The 11,910-nt window shown below is 38.2% G+C and overlaps 1 protein-coding gene across 1 annotated transcript in view; it reads left to right on the top strand.

Moving 5' to 3' along the window:
* LOC108250220 (potassium voltage-gated channel subfamily H member 1) overlaps positions 1-11,910 on the top strand; it is a 119,400-nt gene that overhangs the window by 31,212 nt on the left and 76,278 nt on the right. The window contains exons 2-5 of the mRNA XM_037976295.1: positions 679-802; positions 910-1,016; positions 1,808-1,936; positions 5,435-5,553. Of these exons, the coding sequence (XP_037832223.1) occupies positions 679-802; positions 910-1,016; positions 1,808-1,936; positions 5,435-5,553 (479 nt within the window). The remainder of the gene's footprint in view (positions 1-678; positions 803-909; positions 1,017-1,807; positions 1,937-5,434; positions 5,554-11,910) is intronic.

The raw sequence follows: 11,910 nt of genomic DNA, 5'->3' as shown, positions 1-11,910 counted from the left end.
GGGGCAGTCACCCCCAAACTGGAGCAGTGGCTACAACAGATCCCAGGAACAACATCAGACATCTCAGTCCAGAAATGTGCAGTTCTAGTCACAGCCAAGATACTGCGCAGAACCCTCAAGCTCCCAGGCCTCTGGTAGAGGACCCGAGCTCAGAGGATGAAACAAAGACCACCCGCGGAGGGTGAGAAGGGAATTTTTTTATACAAAATAAACAAATAACAGAACATCCTTTAAGAAAGGTGGTTGAGGCAGATGGCTGGTCACCCTGAGCTTGGTTCGACTGGAGGTTTCTTCTTGTAATAAAGGAGTAGTGCTGTGCTTGGTCAGGATGAGGGATTGTGCCAAAGTGAGGTTTTGATGCAACCTGCTGGCTTCCTTAGACATAGAACCTTTTTTTTTTACTAATTGTCATTTTGTAATGTACTGATTCTGACTAATATATTGTGTAATTGGAGTGAATTGCCTGTAACTGAAAATGATTTATGATATGGACCCGTTTATTTTAGCGCCCTGTGAATTGGTGCTACATACTATAAATAAACTTAACTGAACTGAATAAAGAGATCTGCTTGTTTTTAGCCGTATTTCTCCAACCAGAGGTTTGACATTACATCTAACTATAAAATTTGATTGTTTATTTTCTGTTTACATTCTAATTTATTTTTTTTATGTGGTCAGATACAAATTTTGTGCTGGGGAATGCTCAGATTGTTGATTGGCCAATTGTCTACAGCAATGATGGCTTCTGCAAACTATCTGGTTATCATCGAGCTGAGGTCATGCAAAAGAGCAGCACCTGCAGGTACAACTGCACACTCAAACAACATATTGTTGAAAACTAAGATCAGATCATATTGAAGAACATGCAGTTATATAAATTCTGCAAGGACAGTTTTTTCTTCTTCTTAGCTTTATGTATGGAGAACTGACAGACAAGGAGACCAGTGAGAAAGTTCGACAAACCTTTGAGAACTACGAGATGAACTCTTTTGAGATTCTGATGTACAAGAAAAACAGTAAGTACTGCAAATGTTGTGTTGTCTGCAACAAAAATGTTTGTATAACCCAGTTTTTTCCTATACTGAAGCACATCCTGCTGACTGTTGGCAACTTGTTATAAGTTTAAGCATGTTAAATTTATTATCTGAGGAAGTTTGTATAAAAAATAAACCAACAAAATATGGTACATGGCTTGCACTTGTATAGCGTTTTATCTAGTCCAAGGACCCCAAAGCACTTCACACTACAGTCATTCACACACTGATGGTGGTGAGCTACATTGTAGTCACAGCTTCCCTGAGGCAGACTGACAGAAGTGAGGCTGCCATCACACCGGCACCACCGAGCCTTCTGACCACCATCAGTAGGTAAGGCAGGTGAAGTGTCTTGCCCAAAGACACAACAGCTGAGATGGACAGAGCGGGGGCTCAAACCGGCAACCCTCCAGTTGCAGGACGAGCCACAACCTTCTGAGGATAATTCTTAAAACAAAGTTGCATATAGTAAAAAAAGTACTAAAGAAAAACAGTAAGATTGAACATGCACATACAAAATAAACAAATGAAAGAACATCCTTTTAGAATGGTAGTGGAGGCAGATAGCCAGCCATCCTGAGCTTGGTTTGACTAGAAGCTTCTTCTTGTTAAAATGGGCATTATTGTGCTTGGTCAGGATGAGAGATTGTGCCAAAGTGAGGTTTTGACACAATCTGCTGGCTTCCTTAGACATAGGACTTTTTTTTTTTTTTTAGTAATTGTCATTAGCCAACTGCTGCCCCTTGCTAATTTATATTTTGTTTATGTTGCAGGGATGCCAGTCTGGTTTTTTGTAAAGATTGCTCCAATTAGGAACGAGCAGGACAAAGTTGTTCTGTTTCTCTGTACCTTTAATGACATCACAGCCTTCAAGCAACCAATAGAAGATGAGTCATCAAAAGGTGGGTCCTTTTTGTCATATTCATAAATGCAGGGTAGCGCTGTTTTGCTAAAGACTTTTTTTTCTGAATTGAACAGTGTTGTGGCAATTGTCATAAAATAGGAGACAATGGATTAAATTCAGGAACTTTATTTGGCTTGACTCTTGTTTTATTTATCTCCACTTCTAACACAGTCTTTTCTCCCTTATCAGCATCTTCCCTTTTATCTAAACAACCAATCTCTTTCACTTTAAGCAAAAGAAGCATTAACATCTTTAGCATTATGTATTTATCTTGTAATTGATGTCAACCTCAGAAGAAGAACTATAAGTTGTACATTAGTCACTAAGTTTCCAGAAAGATTATTACTGCAGTGCATAATAAAGTGTCTGCAGTTTATCTTTAACCATTCAGTTGGTAGCAGTGTTCCTAATTTCAAAGTCTTTTTAAAATACAAAACAAAATTAATCACATCGATTATTCGTCAATCAATTCCTAATCAATCAAGAACATGTTCATGATGTTAACTGTTAGAAAAAGGAACATTTCACCAACGTATGGAAATCACCTGTGGCTGTAGTAAGCAAAGTTGTAGTTCCAAAAATTGCAAAACTGTGAGTTAATGACATTAAGCTGATGTCTACAGCATTTGATCAACTAGTCACAATTGCAAAAGGAGACCTACCTGTCATTGGCTGCCTACAAGCTACTGAAGCAGTAGCAAATAAAAACAACAAAGGTCCAGCATCATTCTGTATAGTGAGGACTGAATTCCCACTACTGGGCCTGGACCTGATTAAAGCACTGCAGATTAACATCACTGGGGAAAAGGGACTTTCATTAGAGAGGATGAGTCAATAGAGCCCTCCACTGACACAAAAACATGCATCATGAATAAAGTTGATTCAGCACCAGCCCACCATCTTGGATGTGTTAAAGGGATCATTCACAGGGTTCAACTAAACAACACAGTAAATCCAAAAAAAAGGTTAAAAACTAAAACAACTGGACTAATCGTCTGTAGCTGAAGACTTTCGCTTCTCATCCGAGGAGCTTTCTCAATTCAAAAAGCAGAGAGTGTGGAGTTTAAGCTTGGAGCTCAAGAACAACATATTCTCTGATCCATATGATGTCTTGATCATTGAAGGCCTTGCATATATCAACATGCAATACTAAACTGTTTAATGCATCCATTACAAAAGCATAACTGTCACAGTCTACTGTTCCTGCTCCCAGTCCACAGCCTCAGTAACTTTCCACAGTCTCTCTGTTCATGCCACGCTTCCTGATTCCACTCCTCCTGTAATCAGCCTCATCATCTCCACCTATCAGTACTAAAGCTCATTCTCCACATCAAGCCAGTGCCAGATTATTGAAAGCTTTTTGCCAAATAGATGTCCAGCGTTCTCTCACAGTTCATGTCTGCCTCGATTACGACCCCTTGCCTGTACCTCAACTCGCGTCTCTACGCCTACTCCTCGACGGATACCTTCCTGGACTCTGCTCACTGGCTACCGACCTCGCTTCCCCTTTTTGGACTACGCCTATTGGTTCGTACCCTTCTGGTTTTGGCTGCTCTCCTCTGACCTTCTGGCTCTGACTCCTTGTCTGTCCCCGGACTCTCTCACTAGCCTGCGCCCTCTCCTGAGAGACTTTGTTTTTCCCCACTCTCACCCCTCGGTGGACTTACCTGCCCCAAGGCTCCCTCCTTTCCATCCTGAGAGTTTCATCATGGGAACTAGCGTTCCAGTTAACACATTAGCCTCAATAAACATCGTAAACCTTTGTCTGTGTCTGCCTGCTCTGAGTTCAGTTTTGCCAAGCCTTGTCAGTAACTTTGTAGCAAAAGAGTTCAGGTTCTGAACTGGCCTGCCTGCAGTCCAGACATCACATTACTTAAAAAAACATTTGGCACATCATGAAACACAAATTCTGGCAAAGAAGACCAAGGACTCAACATCTAGAATCCTCCAGCAGACAAAAATGGGACAACATTACCCTCCAAAAACTCCAGCAGCTGGTCTCAGTTCCTAGACTTTTACAGACTTGTTAAAAGAAAAGGGAATGTTTCACAGTAGGAAACATGGCCCTGGAGCAAATTTAAAGAGATGCATTGCTACCATAATTTCTTTTTCCAGATTTCCAATTTGTGTTTTTTTTCTCCCAATTGTATTTGATATGTTTACTATGTTCAAATATAGGTTTATGATGTGTTTATTTATATTTTACATAAAGGCACAACTTTTTTTGGAATATTGTTGTATTTGAGCCTGTATTTATAATTTTGACAGTGTTGTTAAAAAAAGTCCACAATAAATTTAAATGTGTGCATCCAATTTTTGTTTTAAAAAAATCTTTGAAGATGTATGTAATATAATTATAATTATTATATATAAAAATTATAATATATATATAAAATTATATATAATTATAATATAGTATAATTATTCCACTCTTGAAATGATAAAATTCATTATTCAAAATTTATTACTCAAAGCCCCAAATTAATATGACATCAGTTCCCATGATGAGTATATGTCAACTTCTGACCTGTATAAGTTTACACTGTGGTGCAGGGGATCAGAAAGTGTCAGGATCTGGGTGTTTGTATTTTGTTTTGTCTTCATGTTTCAGTTTGAGGTTACTGTTTGTGTTATTTAGTTGGCTCTTCCCTGTGCCTCAGCCACCATTCACTTCTCCTCAGTTACTCTCTCTCTTCCCTGTTCTCACCCATCTACACCTGCCTCTAGCTCTGTAATCATCTCACCTGTGCCCACTTCCACTAATCACCCTCTGCCTTTAAAACCCAGTCACTTTCCACATTTCCTTGCTGGTTCCTTGTCATACTCCTGTCTCCCTGACGTGCTGTCCTATTGTTGTTCGTGTCTCGCCGTTTCGGATCTTGATTATTTATTCGATAAATTAGTTTAGTTCTCCATCATGAGTCTACATACTGGGTTCGTCTCCTTCCACCTCAATCACGACAGAAAGTACTATTAATATAATAAAAGCATTTGTGCTTCAGCAATTTTACCATTCTTAATTGTTTTGATTAATTATACAGTTGCGTGTAAATACTGCCTTTGCCAAAGGGCAAAATTTGACCAAATAATATTTTTGTGTGTGTTAACAGATTTTAATGAAACTCTCAGAACGTCATTATTGGCTATACTTCTACAACTGGTTAACTTTTGTTGTCATTTCAGTTCAAGGTGGCTTCCACAGCTAATCAACTTTAGCTAATACAAATTCAGTCAACATTAGAGTTACTGAGTTTAAGTTTGATGTAGTTGTAGCTGAGAGTCACACACACACATATTCTGTGTGCTACCAGAATGTAAGAGATTTTCCATAATGTTCTTTTCAGGTTTGACCAGAACAGCTCTAACTCTGTCATTTTTCACCATAAGATGACCTCAGTTTAAAACTCTGGCATGAAACATTCTTTTAAGGAATAATAGAGCTTTAATTTTTGTTACGTGTTAGTCCTTTGATTGTGTCATATTGTTTAATTTATAGGGTGGGCCAAGTTTGCTCGTCTGACTCGTGCGTTAACAAGCAGTCGGGGAGTCCTCCAGCAGCTTGCTCCTGCGGTCCATAAAGGAGAAAATGTTCACAAACATTCACGGCTTGCAGAGGTAGGATTCTTTTTTATTTCTTCAGAAAGATTTATTTGTATTTAGCTTTTAACTAAATTTCTATTTGAACAAAAGTACTTTTCATAATTATTAAACAAAATATAGCATTAAACCATTGTACTGCAATTGAATTCTACTTGACTCACTCATCAGTGATGATCAGTTTCTCATATTATTTGTCTTTTTGATAATGAATGATATTTTGTACCTGGAAGTTGTGCAGATTTTATGGCTGCTTCAGTACATGGCTATCTGGTTTTGATGGAAGCTATTTTTTCCTAAGAAATCACACCTTAGGCAGGTGTACCTTTTATTATTTTATTGAGAAGAATATTTAATTCCACACACAAGGTGACAAAGTCTGATAACTTTATGTAGACTTGCTTGTATGTGGAAGAGGTTGCTTGAATACGTATCAGACAACTCAGACTTGTGTACTCTCTGTTTATATTGTGAATTCCTTTGTTGTTTGGCTAGTTACATATCTGTTTGTAGTGCCAGTCAATCATATTCCAACAAGCCTTATAATAAAGTAATACTTCCCATTCATAGAAACTGTTTGGATGTTGTTTTGCTCTTTGTACAATGTAAATCATGAGCCCCTATTTCTCCCTTTTCATTACACCTGTGCCAATGTATGGTTGGATTCTGTGACATTCAACAGCAGAAACTCTAACCAGCTGCTCCTACCTATACCTGAGGAGTTCTCTAAGTTCCAAATTTAATGTCTAGAGAAGGTCAAAGGTCTGGAACAACTAGCAATAAGCAAACTACTTTTATCAAATTTGCTTAAAGTTACAACTAAAAGAAATGGTTTTGTTTGCTTACAATTGCTTGTTTGTGAACCTATCCAGTTTTGCAGAGAATTTGAACCCAGAAATCAGACTAACACGATGAGCTCAAAGAAAATCTATTTTATTAAGTGGAAGATAGACCACAGCTGGAAGATGATGAGGAATCGATGAGATAGGTGAAAGGAAAACTACTGAGCTGAGGGCAGGTGAACAGTGGCACAGGTAACACCAGGAAACAAGACAATAATCTAAAACACAGGGAACTAAATAAGAAACTCAAACACAAAAACAACTCAGAAACATCCTAATCTTAACAAAACTGCTCTCTTTTGATGGTAATACACACTACAATTTTATAGGACATTTTAACTTAAACTTTCATGCTTCAACAAATAAAGTTTTCATTTTCACACAATAATAAAGATAATAAATAAACTGAACTTAAAAGCAAAAAGACACAGTAATTCATTCAGAATCATTGAATTAATTACAGATGCCCTGATACAGTTGTAATCAGAGGTGGAAATTAAAAATTTTGTCCACCAGCCACTATGGCTGGTGGACAAAATTTTTTACCAGCCACTCAAATATTTTACCAGCCACTATTTTTTGTTGTGACAAAATGTTGTTTCATATGATGGTGATGATTGACGCGGGTGGAAGCAGTTGGGGTGCCCTACAAGCTGAATACTCTTGAAAAACAGAAAATAAAATAGCTTCTCATCACAACACCTAATTGGTGTTAGACTGCATGTAATCTGTAGTGGATCGAGTGCATCATATGGGTTTGCAGTGAACTGTTGTAATATTTTTAAGCGAGTTTTTTCGGGTCGAATGTTATTTAGATAAATAATTTTCCAACAACAACCAGTTAATTTACCAACAAGTCTTTAACTGTGTTTATTCCTCTCATCACGGACAATAAGTTCTCTGAATTTGGAGACATTTGGTTCTTTTTTTTTTTTTTGCAAAAGTTACCAGGGGGGGAACCAAATATTTCAGTCTGAAATAATCGGTTCCCCCTCTAAAACATGGGGAAAAAAAATTATTTACTAACAAGTCCTTAACTGTGTTTATTCCTCTGTATTATGATATTATTAGCACATTTTATTACTAAAAGAATTGTTTTTTTGTTTTTTTAATGAGAAATATTTGCCCCTCTAAACAACTCTGTTAATAGAAAGTCATTATTTATCTTAATTATTAATTGTTTTTGTCCACACAGTCTATATTGTCCATAACAGAGTCTTTCTGTCTGTCTATCACGCTAGCAAAACAGTGGGTTAACTTCGCCAAAACAAGTTGTTTGACCTTTCACGGTCTCCATAGTTCTCTTGCAGTGCGAGCACAGCGCGGTGGTTACGAGCGTTGAACATGAACGCGCGGAGACGCAGGGGAACCGTATCTGATGGGGAAACGCGGCTCGACGTAACAACAGCAACTCGAGCACATTACTGCCCCCTATATGTCAGGAGGACAAATAACACCTTTTCTGTTCAAATTGCCAACCCACCACAGTGGCGTGTGTGTTGATCAAATTCACCCGCCACTTCAAATATTTACCCGCATTTGGCGGGTGCTAATTTCCATCCCTGGTTGTAATACAGAGTAACCTACTGAGAAACATGACTGTCTGCCTTTAATAAACTGCCTAAACTTGGGTACAAACAATGTTTCTTCTCTTCACAACTCCATCTGTCTCTGAACAAATTAGTCACATGGGCCTCATACTGGACTGGGGCAAAATAAATGCATATTTCTCCCTCCACACATCCACGCAAGTTTGAAAACAATTTTTTCTCAGTATTCATTTTTTTGCACATTAAGATAATGTTATGTAGCATAGTGTAACATCTCCTTGGCACTAACAAAAGATGCTGTTCTCACTCTCGTGCCTTTAGAACTACACATTAATGCCGTTTTGCCCTTAGCTGACTTGGTAATGTTGACATGAAGCCAAATAACTGTGTTGTCATAATGTGCATCAGCTGTGAACGTTACCACTGTGGCATCTTAATCTCAAGCCAGGATCAACCTAAAATCTGGTCTTTTTTTTTTTCAGCTCATAGGTTTATAAGTCTTGCTGGAACAGCTGTATTTTCTAACAGCCTTAGCTAAGCAGAAGAAACAAAACAACTCAACATTAAAGCCCACCGATTTTTCTGCATAAACACACGCACAATAATTTCTGATCAATCACACAGTACTTGGCACAAACGGGTGTGTGAAAAAAGCCAGGGGTTCATGAGTTCTCATGGAGTATGCAAACAGCTTAAATCTCATGTGAACTGTATTGAGTATGCTCAAAATAAGGCCCCAAAAGATTTATATGGCATAAATGTGACTTGCATTTTTGATCAGGTGTTTTAACCAAATAGTCACAAGGGCAGACTTGTCATTTAATAACCTCTGGTTCACTATAATGAGCCTGTAAAGCAGAGCCAGGCACTGGTAACAATGATCTCCTGGGGAAAATGTACATTGTTTCGACTTTGGATCATACCAGATATTTATTTTTCTCTGCGTTGCACTCAAGTTCACAAGCTCTTGTAAGTTTAAAGGGAAAATTAAAATAATGAGTTTTCATGTTTTTCTTTTAGTTAAGCTCTATCATGAAACACTCCAGTGGTCCATTTCTCTGAATGACAATGTTAATGACTTGTTTTTAGAGTTTTTGTTTTGAAATCCTGAAGTGGGCTGATGGAGTCAGATTTATTTATACCACAAGGTGGTTCAAAGTGCTTACCTCCTTGGCTGGTGACGTGGCAAGCTGCTGCAGACCACTGTAGAACACTGAGGAAGTTCCTGTCAGTGTTTTTCGCTGAAAATGGAAGCAGAAGAAGAAGCAAGTTTTGTTAACAAGAGGACCGGTTTGAAAACGTGTTTTTGGTCTGGAGTGATGCTGTCGGGAACTTGAGCCCCACATTTTGCAAACTTTCCAGTGATGTCACACAGTTTTCCATCCAGACAGCCAGTCTGACAGGCATATTTCAGATGGTCCTCTTCAAAACATCACCAGACTTTCACCAGGAGCTAAACTGAGCACATCCATCCAACTTTCTTGTCTTTTGGAAAGCTGAAGAATGACACAGCTGTTGCAGTTTTGGGTCGATTTATGCAATTTATTTCAACACACTGAAGCATTTCACTCGAACAGTATCTGTTTGCTATTTACTGTCTTGTTCACATTCCTGTGCTTGGCTCTCAATATGTCCCACTTCAGAGTAATCATGGAAAATGCTGGAGACCCTAGTAATTTTTTTTTATGTTTTATTATTAGTTTAAATTAGTGTATTTTATTTTTTAAATGAGAGACTCTGAAAACAAGCACCTTTCATGAATTTCTTTTAATTTGTTTTAGCTTCAAAGCACTTTTCTTTTTTCCTTTAAACCTAAACTCGCTAATGTAATCTAACAGATTAGACTTGCAAGACAACCATTTTTCCTTAAGGAGCTTCAAAGGACCCCTCACAGTATGACCTAAAACAAGTTCAGCTGGGTTAAAAGCTGTACATTCCTGAGTTACATCTGTCACTGCAAAAAGTAACAGAGGAATCCCCTTATTCCAGTCCCTCTCACATTCTAGTAAGCCTAGTTTTAAGGTTGATGAAATCTCATTAATGCACCTTGAAATTCAAGATGGTAGGTTGAGGAGGTACCTGCTGGATAGACAACTGCTGGAGAACCTGAGAAAAGGTGTCTCATAAAATTTGAACCCTCATCTGAATGAACAATATTTTGCAAGCCAAACACTGTGAGAAACTTAATTTAAGATTTAGAAATGATTGATACTGTAACTTTTCTCAAGGGAATAGCTTTAGAAAATCAGGTTGCTGCACATATGATGGTCAGAAGGTGTTAGTTATCTGACTTACAACGTGGAAGTGGCCCAACACAGTCAATTAACATATGTTCAAAGAGCTCCCAAATGGCAGGAATAGGATAAAGAGAAGCTATAGAAATCTTCTGATTTGGTTTGCCAATCACTTGGCACAAATGACACGATATACAGTTGATTTATGGTGCATTGACACCAGCCCTGTTTAGTCCGCTTTAATCGAACTAGTTTGTTTCTCTAGAAAGTGTGAATGTGCAATCAAACTCTGATGGGGACTAAAAAAGTGAACTCTGGTCCACCTAAAAACCTAGGTCTCAGTTCGGTTGAAGTGAACTCTAGCATGGTTCAAATGCAGCTGGAGACCACTCCAAAAGCAGGAAGTGGACTATACCCAGAAGGCCCTGTTCTAAAAACAACCAAAACAAACACGTTTCTACCACTAGTGGGACAAATGGCTTGTGCCGCTCTCGCTGTGCCCATTGTTGAAGAATGTTTGTTTGGCACATGTACCACAGACAAAACAGAAATTCTAAAACCGCTAAAACTTGACACCACTCCATTTTTGTTTACTTTTCCAGAAGAAGTGTCAGTGTCTTTTTCAGAGGTTTTTGTGTATTTTCCTCAAGTAGTTCTTGGTGCAGCACCACTGCAGGCAGGTCAGGGCAGGGGGAAAAGGTTGCTCAAAGGGTTTGCAGCAATCAAAAATGTGGTGCGCTGGGGCGCCCTAGTCACGTGAGCGATTTTAAATCTCTCTAGCAGGAAAGATGTGCCCTCTCAGAGACTGTTTCAAATTGTGTCAAAAGTACAGACTTCAAACTATACACCAGTTGTTGAATGGCGTTGATAGGCCAAGTAAAACCAAGAGTTATGATAAATAATTCACACCACATCTTTTTCTGAAACTCATTGTCATATTAGACAATGATCATTACTGCACGTTAGAGCAAGAGGCAGCAGCGAAGACAGAGTTTTGGGGAGAAAACACCCCCATTATCCATCCAATCTCACCCCCAACCACAACCCACAAAAAGAAAAAAACACACCGCTCTTCATTCTGACTGAGGTCCAAAGTTATATTTCAAGTGCCAAAAAATCTACAGGAAGAAGAAGAGGCTCAAAAGTTGAAAGAAGTTCAGCGATGACAAAAAATAAAACAAACAGACAAACTACCCAAAAAACAGCAAGCGGCGTGAGTAATAACAAATGTGATAATTAGTGTGATTGGATTTCATAGTTATGGTGTAGTTTTTTGTGTTTAATGTTAAGTTTAGTCAGTTTTAGTGTATTTGAGTCAAACCAATGAGGCAGTTTTTTTTAAGGTGCAGCTCCAGCTTGTTTCGGCTTGGACCCAGATACGATGGAGCTTCAGTCAGAGCCTCTCAGACAGAAAGAAGCTCAAAAAGGCAGAGATGGAGATTAAAAAACAGTGTCTGAGACAGACAGTGAGGACTTTATTGATGAATTAGGTGATCCATTATTTGTTTTAGATCAGGAAAAGAATAAAGAATCTGGAGAAAAATACATATAGACTGACATGGACATAGAAGACTTGTGTACACGTTGTGTCTCCTGATTTACAGGTGCTGGTCATAAAATTAGAATATCATGAAAAAGTAGATTGATTTCAGTAATTCCATTTAAAAAGTGAAACTTGTATATTATATTCATACATTACATACAAACTCATATATTTCAAATGTTTATTTCGTTTAATTTTGATGATTA

Source organism: Kryptolebias marmoratus, linkage group LG6, assembly GCF_001649575.2.
Source record: "Kryptolebias marmoratus isolate JLee-2015 linkage group LG6, ASM164957v2, whole genome shotgun sequence".
NCBI lineage: Eukaryota > Metazoa > Chordata > Actinopteri > Cyprinodontiformes > Rivulidae > Kryptolebias > Kryptolebias marmoratus.
The sequence above is the reverse complement of the archived record's forward strand: the minus strand, read 5'-3'. Positions and strand labels throughout refer to the sequence as shown.